This window comes from Saimiri boliviensis, chromosome X (assembly GCF_048565385.1).
Source record: "Saimiri boliviensis isolate mSaiBol1 chromosome X, mSaiBol1.pri, whole genome shotgun sequence".
Classification (NCBI taxonomy): Eukaryota; Metazoa; Chordata; class Mammalia; order Primates; family Cebidae; genus Saimiri; species Saimiri boliviensis.
The window spans coordinates 43,415,859-43,433,620 of record NC_133470.1 but is presented as its reverse complement, the minus strand read 5'-3'; the positions used below and the strand labels follow the sequence as shown (position 1 = coordinate 43,433,620).

General features: G+C 38.2%; 1 protein-coding gene across 1 annotated transcript in view; it reads right to left on the bottom strand.

Moving 5' to 3' along the window:
• Positions 1 to 17,762, bottom strand: part of RP2 (RP2 activator of ARL3 GTPase) — a 49,192-nt gene that overhangs the window by 5,004 nt on the left and 26,426 nt on the right. The window contains exon 4 of the mRNA XM_010350157.2: positions 2,306 to 2,391. Coding sequence (XP_010348459.1) covers positions 2,306 to 2,391 — 86 coding nt within the window. The remainder of the gene's footprint in view (positions 1 to 2,305; positions 2,392 to 17,762) is intronic.

Below are 17,762 nucleotides of genomic sequence, written 5' to 3'. Positions count from 1 at the left end.
ACTCAGTATTATGAAAGCTACTGAAAAACTTAAAAAACTCTTAGTTTCGCCGGGTGCGGTGGTTCACGCCTATAATGGCAGCACTTTGGTAGGCTGAGGCAGATGGATCCCCTGAGGTAGAGTTTGAGACCAGCCTGACAAGCATGGATAAACCCTGTCTCTACTAAAAATAGCTTGAACCCAGGAGGCGGAGGTTGCGGTGAGCCGAGATTGTGCCATTGCACTCCAGCCTAGGCAACAAGAGCAAAACTCCATCTCAAAAAAAAAAAAAACAAACAAAAAACACACCTTAGTTTCTTCTGTTTTCTAATAATAATCTCAGTAGTCTCAGCAGCAAAATTTGAGATTATCCTTTTCAAAGCTGCTAATATATTACTATTTATTTTATTTTTTTATTTTTGAGACAGAGGCTTGCTCTGTTGCCCAGGCTGGAGTACAGTGGTGCAATCGTGGCTTACTTCAGCCTAGACTTCTGGACTCAAGTGATCCTCCTACCTCAGCCTACCACGTAACTAGGACTACAGGTGCGTGCCACCATGCCTAGCTATTTTTTTTTTTTTTTTTTTACTTTTTGTAGAGATAGTCTCACTGTGTTGCACAGGCTGGTCTTGAACTTAAACTCCTGGGCTCAAGCAATCTTCCTGCTTCAGCCTCTGAAAGTGCTGGGATTACAGGTGTGAGCCACCACACCCAGCCTGCTATTTTTAAATAAACTAGTTGCTAAACTTTTTTTTTTTTTTTTTTGAGACAGAGTCTCGCTCTGTTGCCCAGGCTGGAGTGCAATGGTGCAATCTCGGCTCACTGCAACCTCTGCCTCCTAGGATCAAGCAATTCTTCCTGCCTCAGTCTCCCGAGTAGCTGGGATTACAGGCGCCTACCACCATGCCTGGCTACTTTTTGTATTTTTAGTAGAGACAGGGTTTCGCCATGTTAGCCAGGCTGGTTTTGAACTTCCAACCTCAGGTGATCTGCTTGCCTTGGCCTCCCAAAGTGCTGGGATTACAGGCATGAGCCACCTCACCTGGCCTTTGCTAAACATTAATGAAGCAATACTCAATAGAACCCTTCTAAAGTAGCGTTTACAAATGTCAGCAAGGAATTAGAGCAGCCGTGGGTTCTATTCTAGCTTAACCATAAACTAGTATATGATGCTGACAATTTGATAAACCTCTGTGGGCTCAGTAACTACACCTGTAAAATGAGACAGCTGGATTAGATAATCACTAAATCATTCACCTCTAAAAGTCCAAATTATAACCATTTTATCTCTGTTGCCTTTTCTAGTCAATCTTCTATTTTCTCTCCCTTAGTACTATTGTGATAAAATGTGATCAAAGAAAAAGTACTTTAATTTTTGTAAATTCAAGGGATCATAAGCCAAATCAGATGACAAAACCAAAATGTCCTCCCAGATATTTATCAAAAAGTAGTCAATTATAGATTTGCTAATGTAATCCTCTACATTTGGTTTTAAAGTTATTTATATCTGAAATTCTTAGATATAGCAACTTCATCAATATATTTAGAAAATGCTCATGTGATAATTTCTATATATACCTGAAGTTCAATATTTGGTGAAGCATTACTGAAGCAAGTAAAAATGAACCCTGGGCAACAGGATCATCCATCTCAACACTACAATATTAGAAATAAAATATTTTCAACAAATCAGTATTTTTAAAAATGCAAAGACTTGAAAAGACATTTGATGAGACTTTTTACTTTAGAAACTTATATGCTATAGGTTTTTAATAAATTATTTGTAACTATTTTATTTATTTATTTTTTGAGATGGAATTCCACTCTTGCTGCCCAGGCTGGAGTGCAATGGTGTGATCTCAGCTCATAGCAACCTCTGCCTCCTGGGTTCAAGGAATTCTCCTGCCTCAGCCTCCTGAGTAGCTGGGATTACAGGCATGAACCACCATACCCGTCTAATTTTGTATTTTTAGTAGAGACAAGGTTTCTCCATGTTGGTCAGGCTGTCTTGAACTCCTGACCTCTGGTAATCCACCCACCTCAGCCTCCCAAAGTGCTGGGATTACAGGCATGAGCCACCATGCCCAGCCCTGTTTTGTAGCTATTTTAAACAAAGTTTTAGTTTGGCAAGAAAAAAATAATTAGTTCCCAATTATTTATCAAAGGTACTAAAAATCATGATCTGACTTTTAAAAACACACACACACACACACACACACACAACAAAAATTCTAAGCAACATTAGGGACAAAAGTATCACTTGACGGTAAGGAAAAGGAGATGAAATGAAAGGTTAGATTGAAATACAGTCAATAAAATCTTGTACCTTGGTCCCATTGAATGTCTCGTTTACAGTAAGTTGACATCCTTCTACAGCACCATCTCCATTAAACTCCAAAGCAATAACTGGACCTATAAGCAAACCCAAGAAGCATTTTCTTAACACAAATACAAATATATTCTAAATTTAATCTTTTTATTCTTTCCTGAAGAATCTCCAGCATCTTCTTCGAGGGTGAAAGAGAAGGAAGAGGAAAGCAGACAGATGGGACATATCACCTCAGCTGCTTCTTCCTACGCTAATCATAAAACAAATTAACACAGTCTCATAACAAGTAGCTTCAGTACTATTATAGGACTAGTGTCACATTTTTAAAGTGTTGTAAATAGTCTGGCTTTTCTGGTTCTCATTCTTCTATAAAAACCACAGAAATTCTACTCATTTAGGAGTATAAAAATAGTTGATAAAATAGCAAATAAGATCAAAAGCAATCCAAGTCAACATAAGTAGGTTTTGCCAGGCAGCCAGCCTTGCTTCCAACTCTCCTACTTACCAGCCAAGTTCTAGGCCACCAATGATGAAGCTAAGCCAAATAGGAATTGAGGCCAGGCATCAAAAGTAATGACCATCTGAAAGTATTTTCCCTGAATGTGTCTTAAAGCTAAATTCTAGAAACATAGACAAAGTTTTTATTTTTTAAATCCTTTTAATAGAATATTTGTGCCTCCTTTCTCATACATTAATTTGAAAACATTACAAACCTCCTACAGTGATGGAAAAGTCTTAATCTCCAGGAAATTACAAATTTATTGAATGAAGACATAAACCTGTTAAACAAATACAAAACAACATAGAATAATGAAGTACTAAGTAATGAAATACTAGAGTGAATGAATATGAAACTCTAAATTGAATGTAAACATGTGCTACAGGACAAGGCACAAGAATGAGAAAGAAAAGATTATACTACATTGGGTGCCAAGACAACTGAAGGCTTGTGATTTTTTTTTCCTTGGAGGCTTGTGATTTAATACAGGCAACAAATACAGAAAAGGCAGGATATAGCAGTTCCTCGGTATATGTGTAGGATTGGTTCCACTGGATGCTCAAATCGCTTATATATTAATAAAATGGTATAGTATTTGCATATAGCTTATGCACATCCTCCTGTATACTTGATTAAGAATTTATTAAAATTTTTTTCGAGACAGAATCTTACCCTGTTGACCAGGCTGGAGTGCAGTGGCACAATCTCGGCTCACTGCAACCTCTGCCTCCTGGGTTCAGGCAAAATTCTCTTGCCTCAGCCTCCCGAGTAGCTGGGACTATAGGCATGCATCACTGTGCCTGGCTATGTTTTTTTTTTTGAATTTTTAGTTGAGATGGGGTTTCCCCATGTTAGCCAGGCTGATCTTGAACTCCTGACCTCAGGTGATCCTCCCACCTCAGCCTCCCAATGTGCTGGGATTACAGGTGTGAGCCACCGTGCCCGACCTAAAATTTTTTTGAGAGATAGAATCTCACAGCTGGGCACATTGGTTCATGCCTGTAATCCTAGCACTTTGGGAGGCCAAGGCAAGAGGATCACTTAAGCCCTGGAGTTCAAGACCAGCCTAGGCAACAAAGCAAGTCCCCATCTCTACAAAATAATAAAAAATTAGCCTGGTGCAGGGTTGCAGGCCTGTAGTCCCAGCTACTTGAGAGACTGAGATGGGAAGATCACTTGAGCCCAGGAGTTTGAGGTTACAGCAAGCCATGATCATGCCACTGCACTCTAGCCTGGGCAACAGAGTGAGACCATGTCTCAAACAAACAAACAAAAAAGGATATGGGGTCTCACTATGTTGCTCAGTCTGGTCTCAAAATCCTGACTTCAAGCAATCCTATTGCCTTCACTCCTGGCCAGGAGGTCAAGAACATTTTATAATAAAACATCTAACTTTACAAAAGCTTAAAATCTTAAATTTTCATTTAGAAATGTAAATGTAACCTCATGATCTTTTCTTTTCAAAAATACATAGTTTCTAGCAACATCCACTGAAAAAGCCTAAAAGAAATGACAACCCAGTAATACACAGTATCTAACATGCATTTCTAAATATCATTCTAAAATATCATTCACCGCTAAAAATAACTAAGTCATCTTAGAAAAATAGATGATTCCATGTCTGGGCCAAGAAATGGATTAAGATCAACCTGGAATATTTTCTTCAGCCAAAAAGTAATAAAGCTACCAAGGGCCAGTGGGGTTATATCAAAAGGAAACAGAAGCCAGCCTGAAGGGGCTCCCAATGGCCAGAGACATAGTGAGATAGAAGGAATCATGACTCTAATTTATTAAAAAGTACTAAATATATAAAAAGTATATATTTTTATGAGTTCATAATGATACTCAGAAAAGAGAGATCCTCCTTACTAATAGAGGTTTTTAAGGAAAATAAAAAAAGAAGAGAGAAACAAAATTCACTGTATACAAATGGAGGTTGCTAGGGCACCAATTCACTACTCTGAACATTGATGCTTATTTTTCTCTTTATTTATTCTGCTTTTCTGACATGAGCATATTTCAAGTTAACCAAACAGCTCTGGCATACAAGAAGTTCCGTTAACATCTGTTAATAAATGCAGAGGTAATGACAAGATTAGAAAGTAAGTTTGCCAAAAAAAAAAAAAAAAAAAAGAGAGAGAGAAAATATAGAAAATGATCATTTTGCAACTCCTATTAAAATAATTGGTTCAGGCAACAATCATCAGTGGTTTTAGCAACCCACAGAGAAGACTGCAGGAAACTCTACAATAAAAAGATAAGGTCGTCACCATGTGAACCCACCCATTAATCTTAGTATCCCTAAAAGCACAACAATCAAACATTATGTGCCTTCTCAATTAAATAGGAAACAAGGCCATCTATGTATTCCTGCTAAATAAATAAATAAACAAACCTGAATGTAAACAAGGTTTTGATCTAACTTCTAGTCTATAAGAAATGTGGAGGAACGAATGAAACAGCCTCATGAATGCAATAGGACAACTGACCAAGCTTCTTTCCCAAGACAAAGGCAAGAAATAAGAAGTAGGGGGGGAACACCTGTTTTTGATTAAGAGTAACATAAGATTCAAAAAACAACCAAATACAGTAAGTGGATCTATTTTAGATCTGGATCAAATTAACTAAAAACACAAAGAATTATTTTAGTAAGTAGGTAAATTTGCATATGGACTGAGTATTAGAGGATATTAAGGAATTGTTAATTCTGTTATATGTGATAATGCACTGTACTTAAAACATTTTTAAAATAATGAAATATTTAGCGATAAAATGAAAGGATGAATCAATTTGATTAAAATGTTTTAGCAAACAATGAGATTATTGTTTTTTAAGTATGGCAAAAAGTTGATGAAACTGGGTCATGGGTACACATGGGGTCATTGTACTCTCTACTTTTAGTACATTTGGAAATTTGCGAAAAGAGTTCAAAAAGTATTTTAAACCAAATAGATATTGAACTAAAAAGAAAAAGTTAATAAATGTAGGGTTTCCAGTTTTGCAAAATAGAAAGTTTGAATTAAGGTAGAATATACTTTCATCACTACAAGGAAATACAGTGTGCGTGTGTGTATTTAAGTTAGACATTAATTATTAAAAGTTCCAGTCTTTCTATAAAGAACATGTAATCTAGAATTCAGAAATACAATCTTGGTAGAATTACTCAGGTATATAACTTGATTGATGTTCTTTGACTAGAATATGATAAACTTGCAAAAAATGACCTATTAATTTTCCAGCCAAAAAGTGGACAAGTACATTCATTTTGATTAACGTGTGGATAATCTTAGATTTAAAAAGACTACAAGGTTTGTCTTATATGCTTGGCATAGATTTGCAACTCAGTAGTACATGGTGTTCCTAGAACGCAGCTGAAGACCTGGTATGCAGAGGAAATATGAGGGGTGGTGCTAGAAGACAGACATCTGTGGAATGACTCACATCCTCTCAAGTTAGGAGGATGGAGGCCTGCTTCATTAAGAAGCTGGGGGTCAGGTGGGGGTGGGGAGACCACTTAACAACATGGGGACCAGTGAGGGGAATCCTCTTATTTCTGCTTTGCATATGAGGAACCTAGAGCAGCCAGGTGTGGCTCTCTAGTTTAATAGAAATCATGGAAAGAGTCTTATGAAGACTCTTTGTACGTGTTAATAGGGATTTTATCAGCTTATTTTGGTTGCAGTTTCCAATTTTTAAAAATGTTTAGGTAATCTTTTCCACCTCTCCAAATCCTAATTCTTACAGATTCATTAGTGTTGAACTAATACTTTCTCATGTCTCAATTCTTTGTTTATGCATTCTTTTCAGATGTATTAAACAAAAACCCTTAAAAAAAAACCTACAGTGTTAACAATGCACTTGCTAAGCACTCCTTCTATCTAATGATGATGACAATTGCTGTGATTATTTCAAACTGAACTATGAGGTCAACAAGGATTACTGGTCATGTTTTTAGTGTTTTAGTATGTACATCTTATTCAGATAGTTCATAGTAGCTTTAGATCTAAATATTTCAGGTGTCATGAAAAATTGTGAGACTCTGAGGTAGACAAAAAACATTTCTGGATGTCTTATCTAGTGAACACTTCTGAGTTATCTAACATGACCTTGGAACAGGCCACTATGTCTCAATTTGATTACTGCAATAGCCTCCCAGCTTGTCTCTGCTTCCCCATTAAAGCAGCCAGTGACAGGGTTTACATTTTAAAAGGAGCATGGCATTCCTGTGCCCTAAAATTGCCTATAAAGTGTGATCTATATTTTTATTTTTAATTGCTCTAAAAATAACTGACAGTTCAGGCTAGGCACAGTGGCTCACCCCTGTAATCCCAGAACCTTGGGAGGCTGAAGCAGGCAGATTGCTTTAGCCCAGGAGTTTTTGACCAGCCTAGACAACATGGAAAGCCTCATCTCTACAAAAAAAAAAAAAAAAAAAAAAGAAAAAAAAAAGAAAGAAAGAAAAATTAGCCAGTAGCAGCAGTGCATGTCTGTAGTTCCAGCTACTCAGGAGGCTGAAGTAGGAGAATCATCTGAGCTCTGGAGGTTGAGGCTGCAGTGAGCCGAGATCAAGCCACTGCACTCCAGCCTGGGCACCAAAGTGAGACCCTGTCAAAAAAAAAAAAAAAAAAAAAAAAAAACCCAAAAAATAAACAAAAAAACCACCAGACAGTTCAAAGCATTAACATTAACAATGTATTAGGTGTTTATAACGTGTAATAGTAATATATGACAATAATAACACAGGGATGAGAAGGAAGAATTGAGAATATAATGTTATCAGGTCCTTAGATGGCAAGTGAAGTTGTATAATATTAGAAGGTAGACTCAAATTATTTAAAAATGTTTGCTGTAAAACATAAAACAACCATTAAATAAGTTTTTGAAGAGGTATAACTATAAGTCAATAGAGGTGATTAAGTGGTATTATAAAATTGCTAAAAAGAAAAAGATGGAAAAAAGAACAAATGAACAGAAATCAGCTAGCAAGATGAGAGACTTTGAACCAACTGTATCAATAATCCCTTTCAATGTGAATGGTCTAAATACAGCAGTTAAAAGAGACTGACAGACTGGATTGAAAAGAAAAAACCAACTACATGCTGTCTACAAAAAAACTCACTTTAAATATACAGCCTTGATAAGCTAAAAGAAAAGGGATAAACTTTTACAATAAAATACTAACCAAATGAAAGCTAGAGTAGCTATATTAATTTCAGATGAGGTAGGTATCAGAACAAGGAAAATCATCAGAGATAATTAAGGACATCAGAGCTGGATGTGGTGGCTTGTGCCTGTAATCCCAGCTACTTGGGAGGCTGAGGTGGGAGGATTACTTGGGCCCAGGAGTTCGAGGCTACAGTGAGCTATGACTGCACCACTGCACCCCAGACAGAGCAAGAACCCTTCTCTTAAAAAAAATGAGGGCCATCACATAATAATGAAGGATTCTCCAAGAAGATTATAACAATCCTAAATGTGTATGCACATAATATAACACAGCTTCAAAATACATGAGACAAAACCTGATAGGATCTGAATAGAGAAATAGAGAAATAGACAAATCCATAATTAGTTGGAGACTTCAACACTCCTCTCTCATTAATTTATGGAACAAGTAGGCAGAAAATCAGCAAAGATACAGATAACCTGAATAGCACTATCAACCAACTTGACCTAGTAGACATTTATAGAAGACTCAATCAAAGCAACAGCAGATTACACGTTCTTCTCAGATACGCATAGAATATTCACCAAGATAAGCCATATTCTGTGCCATAAAACCCATTTTAATTAAAGAAAACAGAAATCATACAAATGTACATTATTGGACCATAACAGGATTAATTCAGAAATCAATAATAAAATTATACCTGGACAATCCCCAAATGTTTGGAAATTAAACAATTATACTTCTAAATAATTCATGGATAAACTGAGTCTCAAGGGAAACTAAAAAATATATTTAACCAAATCAGGGGTCAACATACTTTTTCTGTAAAGGGCCAGACAGGAAATATTTTAGGCTTTGTGCACCATAATGTAATAGATAAAAGAATGACAGGCTGGGGGCTGTGGCTCATGCCTGTAATCTCAGCACTTTGGGAGGCTGAGGCAGGCAGATCACCTGATGTCAGGAGTTCAAGACTAGCCTGGCCAACATGGTGAAACCCCAGCTCTACTAAAAATACAAAAATTAGCCAGGCGTGGTGGTGGGTGCCTGTAGTCCCGCTACTTGGGTGGCTGAGGCAGGAGAATCACTCGAACCCAGCAGGTGGAGGTTGCGGTGTGCCATTGCACTCCAGCCTGGGTGACAAGAGCAAAACTCCATCTCAAAAAACAAACAAACAAAAAAAAAAAGAATAAGCATGGCTGTGCCCCAATTATTAAAGCAGGCAGTGGGCCATATTTTACCAAACTCTGAATTAAATAAAAATGAAAATACAACATATCAAAATTTGAGATGCAGCTAACGCAGTGCTTAAAGGAAAAACTGTAACATTAAATAAGAGCCAACCCTTATTATATGCAGATCCCTTCATTTCAAATTTACCTACTTGCTAAAATTCATTTGTAACTCCCCAAATCGACATTTGCAGTGCTTTCACAGTTATATGTGGACATGCACAGTGGCAAAAAATTTGAATTGCCTGATGTGTGTGCTCCCAGCTGAGGTTGAACGAGGTGATGCTCTCACTGCCTTTTTGTTTCAGCTACTGTACTATAAGGAGGTATCCTTTTTGAGGTCTAGGTAGTACTGTGTTTTTCACATTTTTGTGCTTTTTGTTGGTGATTTTGCCTGTTGAAAATATCCCCTAGGCCAGGCACAGTGGCTCATGCCTGTAATCTCAGCACTTTGGGAGGCTGAGGAGGGAGGATTGCTCGAGGCCAGGAGTTTGAGATCAGCCTGGGTAACATAGCAAGACCCCAACTCTACAACGTTGTTTAAAAAAAATAGCTGGCGGCTGGGCATGGTGGCTCACACCTGTACTCCCAGCACTTTGGGAGGCTGAGTTGGGCGGATCACCTGAGCCCAGGAGTTCAAGGCCAGCCTGGGTAACATAGTAAGACCCTGTCTCTTTTATGTTAAAAAAAAATAGCTGGGCATGGTGGTGTGCACCTGTAGCCCTAGCTCCTCAGGAATCTGAGGTGGGAGGATCACTTGAGCCCATGAGTTTGAGGTTACAGTGCAGATCCTGTCTCCAGAAAAATGAAATAGCCCCCAAACACAGTGTTGAAGTGCTATCTAAAGGCTCCTAAACTGAGGGAGGCTGTGCTGTGCCTCAGGAGAAAATGTGTTAGATAAACTTTACTCCAACATGAGTTCTAGTGCTGTTGGCTGTGAGTTCAATGTTAATGAATCACAGTATATATAAATAAGGTATCTTTAAACAGAAACACACACTAAACAAAGTTATATATTGATCAGTTGATGAAAACGTTGTGAACAGACACCTGCAGAAACCTAATCCTGTCTTTCTCCTAGGAATAGCAGTTCAGTATTCACTAATTCAGTGTTCACAGCGACTTTATACACCATAACTACCATGAATAATGAGAATCGAGTATATTTGAAAAGAAATATCTAAAATCAGTAACCTTAGCTTAAACCTTAAGCAACTAGAGAAAGAAGAACAAAACAAACCTAAAGCTAATGAAAGGAAAAAATTAGAGCAGAAATCAATGAAATTGAAAAGAGAAAAACAGAAAATCAAAGAAACAAAAAGCTGCATCTTGGAAATTATCAATAAAATAATAAACTTCACATGAAAAGATACTCAACATCACTAATCATCAGGGAAATGCAAACAAAAATCACAGTTTAATATCATCACACCTCTTCTAATCACAATTATAAAACAAGAGATAAGTATTGCTGAGGATGTGGAGATAAAAGAACCCTTATACTCTGTGTGGAAATGTAAATTGGTACAGCCACTATGGAAAACTGTATGGAGGTTCCCCAGAAAACTAAAAATATAACTACTATATGATCTAGCAATTTTACTTTCTTACTTCTGGGTATGTATCGAAAGGAATTGAAACAAATGTCTGCTGCATGCGGTGGTTCACTCCTGTAATCCCAAAGATTCAGAGGCTGAGGCAGGAGGATCATTTGAGGCCAGGAGTTTGAGACCAGCCTGGGCAATATAACAAGACCCTGTCTCCACAAAATTAAAAAAAAAATCATCAAAGGGATATCTATACTCCCATGTTCACTGCAGCATTATTCACAATAGCCAAGATATGTAATCAACCTGCCTGCTGAGGGATGAATGAATAAAGAAATGTGGTATATATCCACAATGGAATACTATTCAGCTATAGAAAAGAAAGAAATTCTGCCATTTGCACAAACATGATGAACCTGGAGGGCATTATGCTAAATGAAATAAGACAGAGATACACAGATACTATATGATTTATATGTGGATCTGAAAAACCTGAATTCATAGAAACATAGAATAAAATGGTGGTTGCAAGGGGTGGAGGAAATGGGGAGACGTTCGTCAAAGTGTACAATCTAGTAGTTATAAGGTGAATATGTTTTTGAGGATCTAATTTATGGCATGGTGACTATAGCTAATAAAAAATGATACATATGTAAGGTGATAGGTGTGTTAACTAACTTGATTGTGGTAATCGTTCCACAATAAGTACATATATAAGATAATCACACTGTATCCCTTAAAATATACAATTTTATCAATTATAAGTCAATAAAGCTAGAAAAAAACAGAAACAAAACCAACCAAGCCAAAAAACAAAAAGAGATAAACCTCTATCCAGGCTGATGGGAGAGGGAGAATAAAAATGAAAGTGAGGGAGAGGGGACTCAAATTATCAATAGCAGGAATGAAAGAGGAACACCATTACTGATCCCACAGACAGTGAAATACCATAAACAACTATATCCCCATATGTTCAATAACTTAGGTGAAATGAAACAATTCCCTGAGAGACGTAAACTACCAAAATTCACTTAAGAAAAAGATAGCCTGAAGAGTCCTACATATAATAGTGAAATTAATTTATAGATAAAAACCTTCCAAAAGAACAAATCTCCAGGCCCAGGTAGTTTCACTGGCAAATTCTACCACATATTTGAGGAAGAAATGATACTAATTCTCTGCAATCTCAAGATCATAGAAGAAGAAAGATATTTTTCAATTCATTTTAAGAGGCCAGCATTTTCCCAGTATCAAAATGAGACAAAGAGATTACAAAAAATGAAAACTACAGACCAACATCCCTCATGAACAAAGATGTAAAAATTCTCAACAAAATATTAGCAAATCAAATCCAGCAATGTATTAAAGAAATAATACAGCATGATGACAAAGGTTCATCTCAGGCTGGTTTGACATTCAGGTATCAATAAAAGCCAATCACCAGATTAAATGAATAAGTAAAAACTTATTCTTGGCTCACTGCAACCTCCATCTCCTGGGCTCAAGTGATTCTCCTGCCTCAGCCTCCCAAATAGCTGGGACTATAGGTGAGCACCACCATGCCTGGCTGATTTTTTGTATTTTTAGTAGAGACAGGGTTTTACCATGTTGGCCAGGCAGGTCTCGAACTCCTGACCTCAGGTGATCTGCCCACCTTGGCCTCCCAAAGTGCTGGGATTACAGGTGTGAGCCACTGTGCCCTGCCTTCTGACATGATTCTTAATGGTGAGACTGAACACTTACAGAATAATGATGGAGGACATCTTTGCCTTGCTCCTGAGATCAGCCTCCAGAGTAGCTGGGGCTACAGGTGCATGTCACCATGCTCGGCTCATTCTTTTTTTTTTCTTTTTTGTAGAGACAAGGTCTCATTATGTTGCTTAGGCTGGTCTTGAACTCCTGGGCTCAAGCAAACCTCCTGCCAAAGGGTTGAGATTACAGATATGAGCCACCACGCCTGGCCTATCTTGACAACTTCCCTGTGAATCTAAAATTATTCCAAAATTAAAAGTTGATTTAAAAAACACAGAGAGATACCATGACATACCTATTAGAAAACTAACAATACCAAATGCTAGCAAATTACTCAAGTGATTAGAAAAGTTATATACACTCAAAACCTATACACAATGCAGGTCCCTCAAAAAACTAAAAATAGAACCACAACATGATCCAACAATTCCAATACTGGGTACAGATCCAAAAGCAAGGAAATCAATATGTCAAAGAGATATCTGCACCCATGATCACTGCAGCACTATTCACAACAGTCAAAATATGAAATTGGCCTAAGTGCCCATCAACATATAAATGGATAAAGAAAATGTGTTATATTTATACAATAGTATATTATTCAGCCATAAAATGAATGAAATCCTGTCATTTTTAGCAACATGGATGAAACTAGGGCCCATTAGGTCAAGTGAAATAAGCCAAACACAGAACGACAAATATCACATGCTCTTACTCATATGTAGGAGCTAAAAACGTGGATCTCATGAACATAGAGAGTAGATTGGTAGTTATCAGAGTCCGGAAAAGGGGACAGTCGGATGGGGGGGAATGAGGGGGAAAAAAGACAATGTAAATGTATTTATTACGACTGAACTGTATACTTAAAAATGGTAAAGATGGTAAATTATATATGTGTATTTTACCTCAATTAAAAAAACTTACACACAAATGTTTATAGCGGCTTTATTCATAATTGGCAAAAACTGGAAACAAGCAGGATGTCCAACAATTGAATGGAAAAACAAACTGCGGTACATCAAGACAAGGAATACTATTTAGCAATAAAAAAGAACAAGTTATTGAGTCACCCAGCAAGATGGCTGAATCACAAATGCGTTTTAACAAATGAAGCCAGACTTGAAAGGCTACATGTTGTATGATTCCATTTATGGGACACTCTGGAAAAGGCAAAATCATACGGACAGGAGACAAATCAGTTGCCAAAAGTTGTGGTTGACTGATTAAAAGGGCTACACAAGGGAAATTTTTAGGGAGAACTGTTTTCTCTGGTACTGGGTTGATAAATGGGGTGGTGGACTTTATGCACTCATCAAAACCCATGCCAACTGAACGTTACTGTATGAAAATTTTAAAAAATTAACCAAGATGTGAGGGTATCCAAAGATGGAATGCAGCTTGTGACAAACGAAATCTAACAGTACTATAAATGTATGCCAATACTTCAATGAAGGGGATAAGGGAAAAGGGAGTTGACCTCAGGACTTTGGAAAACTGTTTCGAGAGGCTATTGTAAGGCTAAAGCAGGCGTCCCCAAACTACGGCCTGCGGGCCGCATGCGGCCCCCTGAGGCCATTAATCCGGCCCCCCACCGCACTTCAGGAAGGGGCACCTCTTTCACTGGTGGTCAGTGAGAGGAGCACAGTATGTGGCGGCCCTCCAACGGTCTGAAGGACAGTGAACTGGCCCCCTGTGTAAAAAGTTTGGGGATGCCTGAGCTAAAGACAAAGACTGTATAATACCAACTGCACTCGAGTTGGTAAATAAGTTTCTCACAGGGGTATGGGTTAGTAATTCTAAAACTATATTATATGTATACTAGTGTTAAACAAATAAGTGAATAAAGCATACATAATGGAAGCCAGGTTTCTCACTTTCAGAGTAAGAAGTCAAAAAAAAAAAAAAAAAAAAAGCAAGGGAAGGGATGCTAGAATGAACCCTGTGGGGCTGGATGAGGGTCAGAAGTATTTTAATAGACGGATACAGAATTATAGATATGTGTGTATATACAGGTTAATAGTCATGCATGCATTTTTTTAACCTTTGTTTGTTGAAAGGGCTTAGAACCAGTGGTATCCCAACAGTAAAGGGCACACCTAGCACCCAGATCTTGTCTTCTATCATACTAGAATAAAAGAAACCAGGGTTCCTTGGAGAAATGTTGATACTAGTTCTGGAGCAAGGAAAAATATAGGATGAGCCTGGCACATCTTGTAGGGCCAGAAAGTAAGGAAGTGTTCAAAATTCAAAAGGATGGGGCATGCCAAAGGGACAAAAAAGCCAACCTAAAAGCACTTCAGATGGTTAAAAATGGAACAATTTGATAGTAATGAATTACCACCTAAAGAATAAAACACATACCCATGAGAAATAAATGAATGAATAATGAGAAGACACAAATCTTTCCTTCTTTCCTTCCTCCCTCCCTTCTTTCCTCCTTTTCTTTTCTTTCTTTCCTTTTTCTTTTCCCTCCCTCCTCCCTCTTCTTTCTTATTGAGACAGAGTCCCACTCTGTCACCAGTGGTGTGATCTTGGCTCACTACAACCTCTGCCTCTCAGGTTCAAGTGATTCTCCTGCCTCAGCCTCCCAAGTAGCTGGGACTACAGGTGTGCACTACCACGCCCAGCTAATTTTTGTATTTTTAGTAGAGATGGGGTTTCACCATGTTGGCCAGGATGGTCTTGATCTCTTGACCTCATGATCCACCCACCTTGGCCTCCCAAAGTGCTGGGATTACAGCCATGAGCCACCACGCCGGGCCAGGACAAATCTTTCTTACAGAATTCCAAATAATGCATGTGGATATTCCTCTCTCCAGATGGAAGAGCTTAAATCTACACTCCTTGATTGTGTACTGGTCTTAGTGACTCATTTTCAAAGAACGGAGTATGGAAAGGGAAACATGGAAACTTTACAGCAGAGAAATCTGGCAGATACCACCTCATATTGACATCGTGTGCCCTGTGATGTCATGTGATGAGAAAGGCACTTTGCCTCTTCCTAAACACCCATAACCCTAGTCTAACCAGAGGAAAATGTTAGATAAACATAAATTGAGGAACATTCTACAAAATAATTGACCACTACTGTTTAAAAGTTTCAAGATTATGAAAAACAAGGAAAGACTGAAGAACTGTCACATCTGTCACAGGAAATTAAGGAGACATGGCAACAAAAAGCAATGTGGGATCTTGGATTGAATTCTGGAACTGAAAAAGGACATAAGTGGAAAAACTGGTAAAATTTGAATAAAGTCTGTAGTTTAAGTTAGCATTTTACCAATGTAAATTTGTTAGCTTTGACAAATGTACTATGGTTATGTTAACATTTAGGGAAGCTGGGTAAGGGATATACGGAAACTTTCTGTACTATCTTTGCAATTTTTCTGTAAACCTAAAATCATTCCAATATAAAAAGTTTATTTTAAAAAAGCCCACAAATGTCCAGCAGCATCTCATCTCACTCAGACTACTACAGAAGCCAAAGTCTCTACAGTGGCTTACAAGTCCCTATATTAGCTGACTCTCTCTCTCCCCTACTTCTAAGACCTCATCTACTTTGTTGAATAAATGAATGAATGACTCCCTAAAACAAAAGTACCCAAGTCTGACTAATCAAAAAAGAAATATTCCAAGGGTACATCTCAAAGATTTTTGAATCAGGCTTTCTGGGGTAGGAGTAGAAAACTTGTTTACTGGCTGGGCTCGGTGGTTCACGCCTGTAATCTCAGCACTTTGGAAGGCTGAGGCAGAAAGATTCACTTGAGCTCACGAGTTCGAGACCAGCCTGGGCAACATGGCAAAACGCCGTTCTCTACAAAAAATACAAAAATTAGCCAGGAATGGTGGTGTACGCCTGTAGTCCCAGATACCTGGGAGGCTGAGGTGAGAGGATTGCTTGAGCTCAGGAGACAAAGGCAGGAGGATTGCTTGAGCCCCGGAGACGGAGGTTACAATGAGCCAAGATTGTATCATTGCACTCCAGCCTGGGCAACAGAGTAAGACCCTGTCTCAAAAAAAAAGAAAAAAGAAATTTTGTTTATGTATTTATGTATTTGAGACAAGGTCTTGCTCTGTTGCCCAAGCTGGAGTGCAGTGGTGTGATCATGGGTCACTGCAGCCTCAACCTCCCTGGGCTCAGGTGATCCTCACATCTCAGCCTCCAAGTGGCTGGGACTACAGGCGCACACCACCATTCCCAGCTAATTTCTGTAGAGATGGGGTTTTGCCATGTTGTCCAGGCTGGTCTTGAACTCCTAGGCTCAAGCAATCCACCTGCCTCAGCCTTTCAAAGTGCTGGAATTACAGGTGTGAGCCACCATGCCTGGCTGAAAATTATGTTTTTAAAAGGACCCTAGATAGTTCTGAGGATTAGTCACATCTGGAGATCCTCATGATGAAAAACAATGAATTATCTTACTAAGCAGTTAAATAGCTTTAAATATTTAAATATTTAAAATAAATGTGACTATTACAACTGAAGAGGAAAACTGAGAGACTCTGAGGTGCAAACTATTTAAGATACATGTGAATTCTCAAAATAAATAAATAAGACCACTCTTAGTTCAGTACAGTAGTTCTCAACTGGCAGCAATTCTGCCTCCCTCCCATAGCCCTAGGGACATCTGGCAACATCTGGAATCATTTTTGGTTGCCGCAACTGGGGTGGTGTTTTATTGGCATCTACTGGGTAGAGGCCAGAGATGCTGCTAAACATCTTGTAAGGTACGGAATAGCCTCTCATAGCAAAAAATTACCTGGCCTAAAATGTCTATAGTGCCAAGGTTGAGACACCCCGCCTTAGAATGACTGATGGCCACTTTTAGATAAGGGCCCAGTCCATCCAACTCCTGCTAGAATATTTCCACTGCCAGTCTACTCACTATTCCATTGCTGAGTAGCTTAAAAGTTTTCCGCAACTTATTATTTTGAAAATTTCTATACATTATAGAAGAGTTGAAAGAATAGCATAAATATACATTTGCCTTTCACCTACACCACCAAAAGCTAACATTTGTCCACATTTGCTTTATTACACAATAAACACCATGTATCTGCACATATATGCTTTGTTTTGCTGAGTCATTTGAAAGTAGCAGACATGAGGACACTTCATCATGTAGCTCCTACATAACTACAGCACCATTAACATACCAAAGGATATTAAAGATAATTCTATCGCATCTTCAAACTCCACAACTTGTCCCAAAAATGCCTTTTACAGCTCACTCCAACCGAACCTAAGATCCAATCA